The 17020-nt window shown below is 39.9% G+C and overlaps 1 protein-coding gene across 2 annotated transcripts in view; it reads left to right on the top strand.

Moving 5' to 3' along the window:
- The window catches only part of AAE17 (acyl-activating enzyme 17), a 45809-nt gene that overhangs the window by 10391 nt on the left and 18398 nt on the right, over window positions 1–17020 (top strand). For both annotated transcript variants that reach the window (XM_088974868.1, XM_088974867.1), the window contains exons 8-10: window positions 3622–3842; window positions 10971–11065; window positions 11233–11449. In XM_088974868.1, coding sequence (XP_088830994.1) covers window positions 3622–3842; window positions 10971–11065; window positions 11233–11449 — 533 coding nt within the window. The remainder of the gene's footprint in view (window positions 1–3621; window positions 3843–10970; window positions 11066–11232; window positions 11450–17020) is intronic.

The raw sequence follows: 17020 nt of genomic DNA, 5'->3' as shown, positions 1-17020 counted from the left end.
TGTTGATCTTCCCACCCATAGAGAGGTAACAGTTATATTTCTTATAAGCCAGTTTACTCTCCTTAATAAATCTCTGTGTTGCCACATGGCTGAAGCTGGGTCTTTCAACCATCCCACCATAATTTGAGAGTCTCCTTCAACTACCAAGTGCTGAACCCCTAATTGTTCTGCAGTCTGAATACCTTGTACCACCGCTAAAATTTCAGCTCTATTAGAGTCTCCTATTCCCACGGGGACTGAGAACAAGGCTAATATGTTGCTCTCCATGTCTCTCAGCACCCCTCCTATCCCCGATGTGCCTGGGTTTCCTTGGCTGCTGCCATCAAAGTTCAGCTTTACCCATCCTTCAGGCGGAGGGGTCCACACTACAGATTCCCTGTCCTTCCTTGTATGGCTATTAACCACCACTACCCAGTTTCTCCAAATATCATCAAAAGAAAAGGTATGAAAGAAGTCCAAAGTTCTCAACCAGTGAATGGCCCGAGTCAAGATACAATCCTCAACAGCCTGAATGGTTCTTTCTTTTTCTTTGAAAATCCTTGCGTTTCTTTCTTCCCAAATTGTCCACAATGCAGCTGCTCTAACACATCCCCACATCAATTTTCCTTTTTTTGTAGGCTACACAAAAAATGAGGGAGTGAACAGTTGGCTTAAGTCTGTGGACGGATTCCACCTACACCCAAATAAAGAGAAAATCCAACTCCAAATAGCTCTAGAAAAGGAACAAGATACAAGTAGGTGGGAGCAATCCTCACCACTAGCCCTGCAAAGTACACACCAGTTAGGGGATAAACACATGAAAGGCCTTTTCCTCTGCAAGAAATCCAAGGTATTAATCTTTCTATAAAACACCTCCCAGCAGAAAATTATGCCATAAATCCCAAATATTATTTCTATAACTCACCAGAGAATCAGACAAAGAAGAACTAAGTAAAGTTGAGGATGCTCCTGATTGAGATTTCTCAAACTCTAGCGCAAACAGACGGCCCAACTTACGCCCCTTCCCTTTCACCTTCCTATTGTACCGGTCCTGTATCAAGCAACCATCATGAGAAAAGGTGAGAACATTTCCTTCATCAACAAGTTGGCCAATAGAAATCAGATTAGTAGTAAGGTTGGGTACTAAGAAGGTTTTAGAGAGAGGAAAAGATCTGGTTGGTGACAGTTGAAGGGACAAATCATTGCTACCAATGATGTCTAACTTTTAACCATTGGCATTAATAATATGTTTATGGTGAGTTTCAGTGGAAGGATTTGGGTGATTGAGGTAGGCTCTTGTCATATGGTTGGTGGCACCTGAATCTATAATCCAAGCATGTGAAGGGGAAGAACAATATGCAGAGAACTTACTAGACAAGCCAATAGCAGAGAAAGTAGAAGAAATAGCAGAAGATACCAATTGCTGAACCTTTTCTTCATCCATGACACCTGTTGAATCACCTTTCACTGAAGAATCACCCTTGGTGGATACATTGTCTGTTGCTTGTCCATCTGTTGCTTGATAGGCCCGGGGCTGAGTCTTTTCTGAGAACCCTTAGCTGGTCAGACTGGACAGCCTAGAATGATGTGACCATGTTGCTTGCAATAGGTGCACACATTCTTCTTCTTACAGTGAGATGCAATGTGTCCAAAATCCTTACACTCATAGCATTGGGTTTTGGAGAAGTCCTTGGAGATTGGCTTCTTACCCCCATGAGCAACAAAGGTTGTTTCAGCCCCAACTTCAGCCATCTTCCCATCAAACCCGACTACAGTGAGAAGTCTAGTTTCTTCCCTCAGAAGCTCCCCTAAAATAGAATCCATATATGGAAGTGTTCCCCTACTTAGAATGTTGGGCCTGATTATCTCATATTTAGGTCTAAGTCTCATCAAGAACTGAGTCACCTTTCTCTTCTCAAAGTGCTTCTAAAGATATTTCACACACTCTACTGGATCCGAGGGTTCAATGTGAACAGTCTCATATTAAGCCCATAAATCAAGAAAACCAGAATAATATTCCTGTATCCTCCTATCTCTTTGGCTATAGGAAAATATTTATGATTCTATTTGATATTGTTTAGACACGTTGGACTATTGATAAACTTTTTCCAGATACAAATACATATCATAGGCTGTTTCCATTCTCCTCATAGGTATAGATAGATATATGATAATCAGTAGAACTCAGAATCCAAGAAACAAGCTTACCATTATCCAACTTCCATTGTTGTAAAGCCTTGGCCTCGGTCTCAGCTGGTTTAGTGACCGTTCCATTCAGATATCCTTCTAAACCTTTCCCTTCAACATAAAAGTCAAAATGGAACTTCCACATCCCATAGTTCTGCCCATTCATCTTCACATGAATGATATCACCTTTGTCTGAAGCCATTACAACAAGAAAATAGCATAAAATAGGGTTCGACTGAAGTTTAAAGGAACTAGACTGAAGTAAAACTTGATAAAAAAAGCGAGTGAAATAAGCTGTAATTGAATCCAAGAGAGTCAAAAACCGAGAAAGAAACCCCTTACTTTCACCGGAGATTGTTCAAAATCCAATAGAAGAAGAAAATTGAACACACAGTCCAGAAAAGGAAAGTCTGGGCGCAGCCACCTAGAAGAGAAGTCCAGATCTCTCTTAAAACTTCACGGATCTCGGTAAAACTTCCAGAGTATGTTGAGAAAGGCTAGGCGACAACTCCTTTCAAATCTTGCTGCAAACGGATGTCAAACGAGAGAGATCCAATAAAATCTCTCTCTCTGGATGCACAGAAAACAGAAAAGTGGTTCCTGGAAAGATCAAAACAGTCCAGGACCAATCGGAAGAGATGCAAGTTCTCAATGGATCAAGAAAACAAGGTGGATCAGAGAGAAAGAAGATCAAAGGGCAGCTCGCTCTGATACCATGTGAACCGAATTGAGAGCAAGAAGAAAACAGAATTAGGGGTGCCAAGAATAGTCGACCCCCACCCCAAAGAGTCTCTTTTATATTAAAGAGATAAAAGATATGTATAGTTACAAGAATGTTCTTACAGGGCTGAAAAATAAAAAGAACAAATAAAATAATAAGAATACGATACTGTACAACAAGGACTATTCTAATAGTGTACATCAAGGTATATCTTCACATCATAAAGTGGTTTTCTAATCCTGATCCAGTTCCTTGGAAGCTCTTCATTTGTTTTCTGGGGATTTATGAGTTAATCTCTAATATGAACTGCAGCTTTAGATGGATTCCTAGAAGCTTAAATCAGTTGGCAGATGGCCTAGCGAAATCAGGGATGGGAAGGGATTTCTTGTTCTTTTTTTTATTGGTTTTGCAAAACTTGTCGTACATCTTCTTATGTACATCCCCTTTTTTTGATTAAGGAAATCCTATTACCCTTCTGTTAAAAAAAGTTTTCTTTGAATAATCCTCAGCTACATGAAATGATCAGAAGGCTCCTAGGGGACAGCTGGGTTAGTCGATCCTACTGATCTTCTGTGGCCCCCATTTGAGACATCTCCCAAATTTTAAGTCTTTCTCTTCTAGTCGTCTATTTTCTCTATGTTTGTATGACAAACTTGTAGGTTGCATGAAAATGTTTATATTAGGCTGTAATATAGTTAGAATATATTGATTTTCCTGATTCTTTTGGTGGATAGGGGAACCAAAGGCAATTCCTTGGACCCATGCAACTCCTCTCAAGGCTGCTGCTGATGCATGGTGCCACATGGATATTCAAAAAGGTGATGTTGTTGCTTGGCCTACTAATCTTGGTTGGATGATGGGTCCTTGGCTAGTTTATGCTTCCCTCTTGAATGGGGCTTCCATGGCCTTATATAATGGATCTCCCCTTGGCTCTGGATTTGCAAAGTTTGTACAGGTAGTGTTTTCTTCTTGGCTGTTTGCTGTCTGCATATCTCCTTACATTTTAATTGATCTGGATAATCTCCTATTCCAAAATACCAATTTTCTTATTGGGCAACTAATATCTATATATGTTGGGTAAATTGGTGATCACTTGAACACCCTTGACGGAAAAATCTAATGTGTATATATATCTGTAGAGGAGATGGGCCGAATGGTCCATAGACTGTCACTTCATGTTATGTTATGTTTCTCTCTGTTATGGGCCTTATTCTGGGCCCGTACTCTGTAGTGTTCTGTTTTTGTATTTTTCTGCCCACTCAAGGGCCTCTCTGTAATTTATCAAAGATTAACTTAAATAAAAGGTATTAGAGTGTTAGAGGGAGGTTTAGTTCGAACTCCTCATCCTCTAACTCTCCTTGCCGTAGTTTTCTCTCTCTCTCTTCTTCTTTAATCTTCTCTAATCTTCTCTTATTAGTTTTTTCTAGTTTTCTAGCACAGTCCCATACTTCTAGGACTGTTTTTCAACTTGGTATCAGAGCGGGTCGTTACTTGGCGTGTCCCTCATATGGTTCTAGTTCAGCCAACTGCATGAGGAGGTTCTAGGGCTGAATGTTTACAGTCATTCGCCTGGTTCTTGGAGGTCATTGGAGGGTGCCCAAGTTTCTATACACTTGGAGAAGGGTTCGGTGACCAGGAGGAATTAGAGAGCAAGTTTTTTCAGCCTGATTTGAAATCAGAGAAAACGGATTTCGAAGCTAGCTTAGAGAGCAAAGAGTTCGGCCTGGTTTGAAGTTCAAACCAGAGATACTGTAAGTTGTTTTCTCAGTTCTTTGCTGAGTTATTTTTGTTATTTGGGAGGACTGTTAAAGCATTCAAAGCACACCTCCATTCGGCCCACTATTGCTGGACTGATTTCTGGGTTATTTTGGAAGTGTTGTTCGGCTGTTATTGGGCTTCCAAACTGCTGAAAAACTGATTTAAATTAAGTGGTAGAAGCCTCTACTTTAGTTCAGCTGCTTCTTGGACCTAGACAAAGTGTTCTTGAAGTGATTTCTGCTTGTTAACAGTGAAGTGTTGACTGTTGCATACATAGTGTTTGTAAAAGGTCCTCTTAGGTACTGTGGACTGTTTTCTTTGTTCTCATTGGGAAATTATTGTTGGGAACCAAGAATACATATTGTTTGGAGGCCTGCTGATTGTTCCTTGAAGGCTGAACCAGGGTTTCTTTTTTTTGAAAGTGCTGCCACCGAACTTGGTTCTCACGACTGCCAGTTCTGAACTGAGTTTGTGTGTTGCTTTGTTTGCTATTATTTCAACTCAATCTGAGTTCTTTGAAGTCATATCACTTTTAAAGGCTTGCCAAAACCCTAATTGAAACTGTTACATAATGGACTACTTAGAAATTGAGAACAAGAGCATTGCTGAATATGGACATAACTCGGGAACTACAACTGATTCCTTGTTGGCTGTAACTACAGTTAAATTGGATGGAACCAATTATTTGGCCCGGTCACAATCCGTAAAAATTCATATTTGCAGTAGAGGAAAGTGGGGGTTTATCTCTGGGAGCAAGAAAGTTCCCCCAGAGAAGGATCCCTCCTATGAAAAATGGGTGTAGGAGAATTACACGGTGATTGGGTGGCTTGTGAACTCAATGCAACCACAGATTAACCAACATTACCTGTGGATGAACTCGGCTAAAGAAATCTGGGATAGTGTTGTAGAAACTTACTCCCAGAAGTTGAATGTTGCCAGAGCCTACAAATTGAGAAGTGATGTGAAGAATCTAAGGTAGGGGAGAAGTCACTTGCAGCATACTTCTCAACCCTGAAATCTCTATGGCAAGAGATTGATTTGATAGAGGTTGTGACATGGGATACCCCCAAGGATGCTGAAACCTACAGGAAGTTGGTTGAAAGGAATAGGGTCTTTGATACGACATTACAAAGCAAAACATCTTGTCCAAGGAAGATGTTTCATTGTCACAAGCATATACTTTGGTCAGCAGTGAAGAAAGTAGGAGGCAAGTGCAGGTTCAAGGAGTCGGTATCAATGATCATTTTGCAAATATGGGAATTAAACCCAAAGGGGTTACAGGAGCTCACAGTGGCACAAGAAGGATGGAGGTGGTGTGTGAATATTGTAAGAAGCCGAAACACACAAAGGACAAGTGCTGGAAATTGCATCCCAATCTTGTACCTATCAGATTCTAGAAGAAGAATGATAGTAGAAAGACAGGAAGTGCACATGCAGCCACAAGCACAGATACAGAGGTTGAGTCTACCAGTGCACAGTTGGCAGCCATGAAAGCTGAATATGAGAAGTTTGGAAAGATGATCAGTCAACTTGAAGGTGTATCTTCATCATCCATCCCTTCTGGAAGTCCAACCACCATTGCATTTGCTCACTCAGGTATAAGGGCTTCCTCTAACCATGCATCCACCTCAGGTAATCACAAAACCCCTTGGATCATAGACTCAGGTGCTTCTGATCACATGACCAACCTTTCCACTTTGTTTGTTTCATATGATTTACTTCCTGGTCGTGACAAAATCACCTTAGCTGATGGTTTTCTTGCCCCTATTTCTGGCAAGGGAACTGTCAAGGCTACAGACTCCTTACTCTTATCTTCCACTCTTCATGTGCCTAAATTAAATACCAACTTATTATTTGTAAGTAGCCTGACCAAGTCATTGAATTGTTATGTAACATTTTTCCCTTCTCACTGTGTGTTTCAGGACCTGGAGTTTCAGAAGGTGATTGGGAGTGGCCATGAAGCGAATGGAATATACTTGCTCGACACCCCTGACCAATGCTTTGATCATCCCAAGAATGTTGCTTTTGGTTCTACTTTTTCAGAGTCTGTTAGTCAAATTATGTTGAGTCATTGTCGATTGGGTCATTTACCTTTTTCTGCTTTAAGCCATTTGTTTCAAAAACTGTTTAAGGGAGTCAGTGTGTCCAGTCTCAATTGTGAGTCCTGTCAGTTGTCAAAGCATTATAGAAAAAATTACCCTGTGAGCAATAAAAGATCCTATTTTCCTTTTCATATTGTGCACTCTGATGTGTGGGGGCCTTACCACTTATCCTCTATGGGGGGTTACAGATATTTTATCTTGTTTATTGATGACTTTTCTAGATTCACTTGGATATACTTAATGAAATCCCGGGTTGAAGTCCCAAGACTTGTGAGGCAATTTCATGAGCTTGTTTTAACTCAATTTGATACTAGAATTAAGGTTTTTAGATCTGACAATGCAAAAGAGTATTTTGAGAAGAGTTTATCCTTGTATCTCTCTGACATGGGGGTTATTCATCAAAGCTCCTATTTTAGAACCCCTGAACAAAATGGAGTTGCTGAGAGAAAAAATAGACATATTGTTGAAGTTGCAAGGAGCCTTTTGTTTGCCTCACATGTTCCCACGAGATTTTGGGGTGATGCTGTACTTACTGCTACCTATCTCATAAACCGTATGCCATCCAGGGTTTTAGGGTTTAAATCCCCCTTCTGTCTTCTTCATCCAGACAAGGATATCTTCCCAATTCCTCTTTGTGTGTTTGGCTATACCTGCTATGTTCACATTCCAAGTGTGCAGAGACATAAGTTTGAACCGAAAGCCCACAAATGCATCTTCCTTGGTTACTCCCCCACACAAAAGGGTTATTGTTGTTTTGATCCAAAGACTGGCACCCGACATGTCTCTATGGATGTTACCTTTGATGAACTTTCTCTTTTTTATGGTTCCTCTCAGGAAGGACATTGTCCACAGGGGGAGAGTCTGTCACAAGTTTTTGCCCTTCCTCTTCCTATCCCAGTTGAGTCTCTTGACAAACCTGTATCCTCACCAAATGAGTCAAAGGAGGATCAATCACTTCATACCTCTTGTCCTAGTGCCTCTATTTCTTTACCTCCTCGTCCTATCCATAATCCCAAAGTATATCAAAGGCAGAGATCCAGGAATGAGCAAGTAGTTTCCTTTACAACAGATGAGGCTCATACATTCCCAATCATAGATGAGATAACAGGTACTGCTTCAGCTCCTTTGGAATCATCCTTCCCAGACCTTGATATCCCCATTGCTGTTAGGAAAGAGAAGCGGAAGTGTACTGCACACTGCATTTCCAAACACCTTTCTTATGACCTGTTTTCTCCTTCATACTTTGCCTATCTCTCTTCTGTTGCTTCTAACCCCATTCCTAGGTCTGTTTCAGAAGCTCTTGGGATTCTAGAATGGAGAGATGCCATGGAGACCGAAATGGATGCTCTACATGCAAATGGTACTTGGGAGGTGGTGGATTTGCCTGAAGGGAAGGATCCAGTTGGATGCAAGTGGGTTTTTACCATTAAATACAGGGCTGATGGAACTATTGAGAGGTACAAGGCCAGACTTGTTGCAAAAGGCTACACACAGACATATGGGATTGACTACCTGGAGACTTTTGCCCCTATTGCCAAGATGACATCTGTGAGAGTTCTTTTATCTCTGGCAGTTCACTTTGATTGGTCTCTCTATCAGTTAGATGTAAAGAATGCATTTCTGAATGTTGACTTACATGAGGAGGTCTACATGTGTCTTCCTCCAGGGATGTATGGGAAAGATATGCAAGGAAAGGTATGTAAATTGAAGAAATCTCTTTATGGTCTTAAACAATCTCCTAGAGCCTGGTTTGAGAGATTTAGAGTTGCACTTGTTAAATTCGGCTATGTTCAGACACAGTCAGATCATACTCTGTTTGTGAAGAAAAGTAGATCTCTAGCAGTGTATCTCATTGTGTATGTTGATGACATTATCGTGACTGGTGATGATGCCTCAGGCATTCTGGCCCTTAAGTCTTTCCTCCATACATAATTTGAGATTAAGGATCTGGGGGAGTTGAGATACTTCCTTGGCATAGAAGTTGCTAGATCCAAGGATGGGATTCTTATTTCCCAAAGGAAATATGTTCTTGATTTGTTGTCTGAAACTGGAAAACTGGGTGCAAGACCAGCTGCAACTCCCATTGATACGAGTCACAAACTTTCATCTTCGGATGGAACTTTGTTGGAAGACAAAGGGGTTTTTCAGAGACTTCTTGGGAAGCTTCTGTACCTGTGCATGACGACCAGATATTGCGTATGCTGTCAGTTGCATTAGCCAGTTCATGCATGCTCCTAGAGATACTCATATGGCAGCAGCAGGACGGGTTTTGTGCTATCTAAAAGACTCTCCAGGGAAAGGAATTCTATTTACCAAGCATGGTCATCTGAAACTTGAAGCCTATACTGATGCTGATTGGGCTGAAAATATTGATGATAGAAGATCTACTTCAGGGTATTGCAGTCTGGTGGCTGGTAATGTTGTCTCTTGGAGGAGTAAGGAACAATCTGTTGTGGCTTGATCCTCCGCAGAAGCAAAGTATAGAGCCATGGCACATGGAGTCTCGGAATTGTTGTGGCTAAGGTCCTTAATGGAAGAACTTGGGATTGATCATGACAAACCCATGATGTTGTACTGTGATAATCAGGCTACCATCAACATTGCTCACAACCCGGTACAACATGATCAAACCAAACATATTGAAGTTGATCGACACTTTATTCGAGAAAGAGTCTCCTCCGGAGAAGTGTGTCTTCCATTCATTACTTCTGAAGGACAATTGGTAGACTTTCTCACCAAGGGCATTTCCAAGGCAAGGCTTCATCATGACACTGGCAAGTTGGGCATGATTAACATCTATGCTCAGCTTGAAGGGGAGTGTAGAGGAGATGGGCCGAATGGCCCATAGACTGTCACTTCATGTTATGTTATGTTTCTCTCTGTTATGGGCCTTATTCTGGGCCCATACTCTGTAGTGTTTTGTTTTTGTATTTTTCTGTCCACTCAAGGGCCTCTCTATAATTTATCAAAGATTAACTTAAATAAAAGGTATTAGAGTGTTAGAGGGAGGTTTAGTTTGAACTCCTCATCCTCTAACTCTCCTTGCCGCAGTTCTCTCTCTCTCTTCTTCTCTAATCTTCCCTAATCTTCTCTTGTTAGTTTTTTCTGGTTTTCTAGCACAGTCCCATACTTCTAGGACTGTTTTTCAACTATATCTAAAATAGAATGAACAATAATAAGAATAAATGGCTCTATAATATCTTCTGCAACCTCAGAAAGATCATTAACTATGGTCCGTTGGTCCCTTGGTCAACTGTCAAAGAAGATAGATCCAAGAAGACCTAGTAAATCACAACAACAACGATGACAATAATAGATAAATAAATAAATAAATTGTAGGCCTCACTGCACAAAAGATTTGGGTGCATTAATGCAAAATTGCAGATTTGCAAAATCATTGAGCTTTTGTTTGTTTGTTTCCTTTACCATTGCACATATATTATTAATTCATATGAAAAAACATGCAAAAGTATAGCCCATGTATGGTGAGTAATATACACTGGTCAATGGCAAGAAATATATCATAATTACATCAGGATTCAAGCACCACTTTCCCTCACTTTTTGTGCAGAAAGAGTCAAAAAGTCAGAATATAGCTGATGGGGAATATGTTTGAAGGCTTTGCAAACTGCTAGTCATGAGTGATCAATGGCTACAGCCTTCTGGGTTACCTGTAAATCTTGTATCTGTACTGGGATTGGAATGAATTTTTATGGGTGAATGCACCCTGTCATTGTAATATCCAGATTATCATTTTAATTTAATCAAACTTTCTTGCTGATAAAAAAGGCTTCTGGCTTACTTGCTCCATGAAAGATACTTTGTTTCTCAAATTCTAACATTTCATTCTTCCCATACAGTCCAAAATATGACAACTAGGAAGGTACTCCATAATATTCTTCCTCTTTCATTTAGGCCTTGCAACTTTCACTCTTTCAAAAGTTGTCACATTCCTCAAGCAGTGCCATTTATAATTCAACAACTTGCAAAAAATAAAATAAAATAAAAAAATAAAAAAAGATAAATAAATACTCCTGAGCTAAAGGGGCAGTAGACAAACAAGTGGTGTGCTGTCTCCAATTCCTCATCGCAAAAGACACATGCAGATGAAGGAAGCTCAGGGATGATTTGATTCATATTTTCCTACATTTTTGCAGAAGTAACTAATTTCTTCAATGTGACAATTGATTAATTTCTTTTAAACTCTTCTCCAACTTCCCTAGGATGCTAAAGTGACCATGCTTGGTGTGGTTCCAAGTATTGTTCGGGCATGGAAAAATACCAATTGCACAGCTGGTTTTGATTGGTCTTCTATTCGGTAAGTCAAGCTACTCATGAATCTTTTACATTTGAATGTGAATACATACATATATAGATATTTTTAACTTATCATTTTTAATTATTAACATAATGCTAGTTAATTGTTGATTTGACTTCTCAAAATGCTATTTCTGAAAGTTTGTTCATGTTTTTGGAATCTGGTAGATGCTTTAGTTCAACTGGTGAGGCATCCAACGTAGATGAGTATCTATGGCTGATGGGGAGAGCTCACTACAAGCCTGTCATTGAATATTGTGGAGGTACTGAGATTGGTGGTGGATTTGTTTCTGGGTCATTGTTGCAGGCTCAATCATTGGCTGCATTCAGCACACCAGCTATGGGTTGCACCCTGTTTATCCTTTGCAGTGATGGAAATCCTATTGTAAGTACCACTTCTTAGCATGCAATCTAAAACAAGAAATATGTTTTTTTTTATCAATAACAATAAGCTTTATTAAAGATAGGAAGAATTAAATACAAGAGATAGGGGAGGTAAAATGACTTAACTCCCCACCAACAAATTACAGTTGGATTAGAAATCAGCCCAAAACAAAGACACCCTATTCACCCCTTGCTTGGCTAACCCATCAGCAAGTGAGTTGGCATTTCTATTCACCCAGCTGTACTTCGTCTCGATGTCCCTAGCAAGCCAATTGAATTTTTTTCCTTTCATTGCTATAGCTCCACATGCTACTGTTGTCTTCCTTTAGCCATCTAACCACCACCTCTGAATCACCTTCAAGGACCAATCTTCTGATGTTCAACTCTCTTGCTTTTTGGCTTCCTTACAGAGCTGCAAAGATGTCAGCCCTGAGAGAGTCACCTTCTCCAATTGGGCTGAAATGAAAGCTAGAATAATCCCTTCCTCATTCCTGAACACACCCCCAATCCCAATCCCAGAAAGCCCTGGATTTCTAAAACTACTCCCATCAAAGTTAAGTATTATGAATCCAGAGGGTGGGGAAGTCCAAAGGGGGCTAGAAATCCTCTTAAACTGAGCAGAGTTAGCTATCTCTTTCCAATTTCTCAGCAAGTCAGTCAAGGAAAAATCTGTAAAAAGGTCCAATGATTTCAGCCAGTGAACCACTCTTAAGTGTATCATCTAACCACCACCCTTAAGAAATATGGTTGCTACTCATGCATGGGCAAACTACACTTTACATTATTGAACATTCATTTACTACTCTCATTTAGTTAAAGGCCATAAACAGCCTTTGGGAATACTTTGCCTAGTCCAGATGCAAAATGTGGTCATTGACATTCTTCAACTTCTTTTCTCCACCTCCTTTATGTATGCCCTTACTGTAAATATAATTCTTAAACTCCAAGCTTCCTCCTTTCTCAACCTTTTTATCATGAAGATATTGACACCATTGGTTTCTGCGAGCTTTGGTCATATATGGAGTATTAGTTTGATTCAAAATTTGTGCTTATAAGAAAATAAATTGTTGTAATTACTTAAACTGGGTTATATGGTAATTTTCTAGAATTTACTGTTTTCTAGGTTAAAGGCGTGAGAGAAACAGAGAAGGAGAAGTAGGGAGAGAGATAGAGAGGAGAGAAGAGAGAAGAGAGAAGAAAGGAAGACAAAAATTCCGGGATCAAACTCAATGGCTGGCGGCGCTAGTCATTGGTATTTATATTAGGGCGTCCCAACTAATAATAAAAAAAGAGTAAAAATACAAGAATGCTCCTTGCGGCACTAAAGAATAGAAACATGATAAAAATAAATAGAGAAACTAACTAAACTAACTGATTTCAACGCTCCCCCTCAAGTTGGAACATAGATGTCAATCATGCCCAACTTGTCACATAAATCATTGTGCCGCATATGATGTAATCCCTTGGTAAAGATGTCTGCAAGTTGATCCGTGGAACTGACATATGGAGTGCACACTTCCCCATTTATAATTTTTTTCCTTGACAAAATTCTTGTCGACCTCAATATGTTTAGTTCTACCATGAAGAACTGGGTTGGCTGCAATGTTGATAGCAGCCTTGTTATCACAATACAAGGACATGGGGCTGTCAACAGGAAAACCCAGCTCACTTAGCAAATTCTTTATCCACATAACTTCAGCCACTCCATGGGACATTGGTCTATACTCAACTTCAGCACTAGACCTCGCAACAACATTCTGTTTCTTGCTTCTCCATGTGACTATGTTCCCTCCCACAAAGGTACAATATCCACTAGTGGACTTTTTGTCATCAATTGATCCAACCCAGTCAACATCTGTATACACCTCAACCTTCAAGTCTCCATTCCTTTGGAATAGTAAACCAGTCCCTGGGAACTTCTTTAGATACCTGAGGATTCTATCGCTTGCCTCCAAGTGTGTGGTCTTAGGGACATGCATGAATTGGCTAAGAACACCCACAACATAAGCAATGTCTGGCCGGGTTATGGACATATATAATAACCTACTCACAAGTTTTTGGAATTGCTTTACATCTTGATAGTCTCACCTTGGCAATCACCTAGTATGTGGTTTGAATCAAGGTTTTAAAATCCGACCTAGAAATGGAACCGTTGTGGCCACTGGTTTCCGGGTTAGCGGTTTGATTGTCCGAATGGTTCAGGTGGTTTGATGAGATTTGAATATTAGGGTTAGGGCTTCATTCCTTTTACTCCTTTATGAGGGAAAAGAAAGTGGTTGTTGGATGAAAGAAAGAAGAAAGTAAGAAAGAAAGAAAATAAGGAAAGAAAGAAAGAAAAGAAAGGAAGGAGAGAAAGAAAGGAATGGATGGAGGGAAGGAGGGAAGAAGGAGGAGATGGCAACGACGACGGCGACGACGACAATAGAAACACAATGGCTTGGGGCAACCTTTGTACTTGTCTATGATCTCAGATCTGAGAACTAAGATCTGAGAACTGAAATCTTAGTTCTGAGATCTTAAGATTTGATCTCTCTTTCTCTAGGATTCCAATGATCATAGATTTGAGATCATCTTGTCTCAGTCCCTCCACCTCTCTCAATCTCTTGCTTCCTTATTAACCGTGAACCACTGTCTGGGTTGAATGGGTGGCGATTTGACCGCCTAGGTTGGTGGTTTTTTGACTAAGTTAACGATTTTTTGGACCAAGAACAGGTTAAGGGTGAAGCGGAACTAGTTGCTTCCCAAGCTGAACAGTCCGACCGTCCGGGTCAATGACTGTTCGAAAACCCGTTCGGGTCAATGACTGTTCGAAAACATTGGTTTGAATCAATGGGAGACTCAGCAAGCTTAACTCCAAGTTTTCCTGTATCCTGTAACAAATCTAGGATGTATTTTCTTTGAGAAATAAAGATCCCCTTTTGAGTGGCTAGGAACTCCTTTAGTCTCTGAATTTCCATCTTCCAGTTGCCTGTGATCACTATGTCACCAACATACACTATCAGGGTTGCAATGTTTTCTTCTCCCCTTTTCACAAGTAATGTATGATCAGCATGACATTGTTTGTAGCCAATCTACTGCACAACTAGGTGAAACTTGCTGAACCAAGCTCTTGGTGATTGCTTTAGTCCATACAAGGACTTCTTTAACCCTTCACACTTTCTGCTCTTGGTTTTGAGCATAGAAACCAGGAGGTTGCACCATGTACACCTCTTCTTCAAGATCACTATTCAGGAAGGCATTTTTAATATCTAATTGGTGGAGGTCCCAGTCAAGGTTAGCAGCAAGAGAGAAAAAAACTATGATAGAATTCATCTTAGCAACTAGAACAAATGTCTCTACATAGTCTACTACACCTGAGTAAACCCTTTTTCCACCAGCCGGGCTTTGTACCCTTCTACTATGCCACTAGCACTGTGCTTTACTGTAAAAACCCACCTGCACCCTACTGGTTCCTTGCCCACAAGAAGATCAACTAACTCCTATGTACCATTTTTACGTAAGGCATTTATCTCTTCTTTCATTGCATTTGTCCATTCAGGTATTGAAAGAGCCTTTGCCACATTTTTGGGGATAGGGACACTGTTAATGGAAGAGAGGAAAGCATGAAAGGAGGATGAGATGTTCTCATATGAGACAAAATGGGAGATAGGATGTTTGGTGGTACAAGATCTAACTCCCTTCCTTTGTGTAAGAAAGAAAGAAAAATGGGGATGGATCCCTGTTTTGTGATTAGAAAAAGGGTGAGGGGAATATATCAAGGCTAAAGCCCTATTTTCATGCAAGAAAACAAGTAAAAATATTAGGGAAAAGCCCCTGTTTATGCATGGAAAAAGGGTGAAAAGTAAAAGGGTGGAGCCCCTGTTTTTATGCAAAAAAAAAAAATCAAGATAAAATATTATGAAACAAGGGGGAAATATTACGAAACTAGGTACCCCTAGCTTTCATGCAAAAATGAATGAAAAACATGGGACGAAGCCCTTGTTTTCATGCCAAAAAACAATTGAAACAAATGGGGTGGAGCCCATAGTTTTCAAGGCGCCAAGGCGAGGCTAGGCGACTGGGGGGCGCCTAGTCGCATAGGCGATGGATTTTTTTTATGTTAAAAAACAGATCCTAGGGCAGTTCCCTAGGTATCATAACCATATTTCTTTAATAATTATTCATGGTTTTCATAAGAAAAGTATAAATTTCATATTAAAGTATAGAAAATCAACATGTTCATGAGAAGAAAAGGAAGAAGGAAAGTAAAATTCAAAAAATATAGGGGCTGAACCCTTATTTTTGTTATAGGAAAAGAAGAAAATAAAAAGTATTGGTAGTAGTAGTAGTAGTAGTAGTAGTGGAAGAAGAAGAAGAAGAAGAAGAAGAAGAAGAAGAAGAAGAATATATGGAAGAGGAAAATGTGCTGATTAGATAAAATTTTTAGTTCTTTCTTACTTATTGGTTCAGGTTTTTAAGTCTTTGAGGGTTGAATACAGCATTTAGCAATGTTTGTGTTGATTAAACCCTAATAAATAAGAAAACAATAAAAAGAAATTAGTATATAAACACACAAAATGATTATTTTAGTTTAATAATGTCTATTTTATAATTATCATCTCAAAAAAGAATGAATAAAAAAGTATTTTATAGAGGAAGTAGAAAACTGTTAGGCGATTGGGCGAGGTGAGCCTCAAAGGGCACCTTGTCGCCTAGGCGTCGCCTTGACAACTATGGGAGAGCCTCTGTTTTTATGCCAAAACACCGACTGAAATAAAGGGTGGATCCCTTGTTTTCATGCCAAAAAACCAATTGAAATAAAGGAGAAGAAAGAAGACAAGAAGAAAGGAGGAAGAGGAGGAGGAGGAGGAAGAAGAAGAACCATGTACAGATAATATAAAAACAATAGAAATAAAAAAAAAACAAAACAAAACCTCTCACCTTTCAACGTAGACAAGTAGAGGAGGTTTGTTGCTTCACCGAAACAATGGAAGAGGGTTTCTTCTCTTCCAATCTCCTGCCAAGTCTTTTCCTTCAATAGTAAGTCATGTTTAACCAACCTGTTAAGATGTGCCGAATAGGGGTAGTTTAGTCTTCTTCTGTTTATTAAGTAACTTGCTTATGTGGCAGCGTTATTAGAGTTACTCTGCCCCACACTTAAGTAAGGGCATTTCTGTCTTTGTAAACATTACTAGAATCTAATATAGATTAAGGGGGTCGACTGGATGGGTTAACCATCAGATTTTCGACAGACCCTTCTTCTTCTTCTTCTTCTTCTCCTCTTCCTGTTCGGACTACTGTAGCTGCAGTCAAAACATGGTATCAGAGCCATGCTCCTGACCTAAGTCAGTTGGTAAAGCACCTCAGCATTGTTCGTGGCTCTTCACCTTCGTTTCTGGTCAGTCGATGGAGAGAACTGGTTCGCCCTAGGTCAGAAACATTACAGCTTGTCTCTCTGCTGCGCATAACCTTCTTCAACAAGGAAAGTGACTTCAGCAGTGAATGGTTGATTGATATTCTCAAAGGAAGGTCGGTTCTCTCTTCTTCTAGTGTTACTTATATTTATGGGTAGAAACCCTACAAGAAGCTGTTG

Source organism: Nelumbo lutea, chromosome 3 (assembly GCF_056320005.1).
Source record: "Nelumbo lutea isolate HS-2025 chromosome 3, American lotus-T2T, whole genome shotgun sequence".
NCBI classification, from domain to species: Eukaryota; Viridiplantae; Streptophyta; class Magnoliopsida; order Proteales; family Nelumbonaceae; genus Nelumbo; species Nelumbo lutea.
This window is presented reverse-complemented; position numbering and strand designations above follow the sequence as displayed.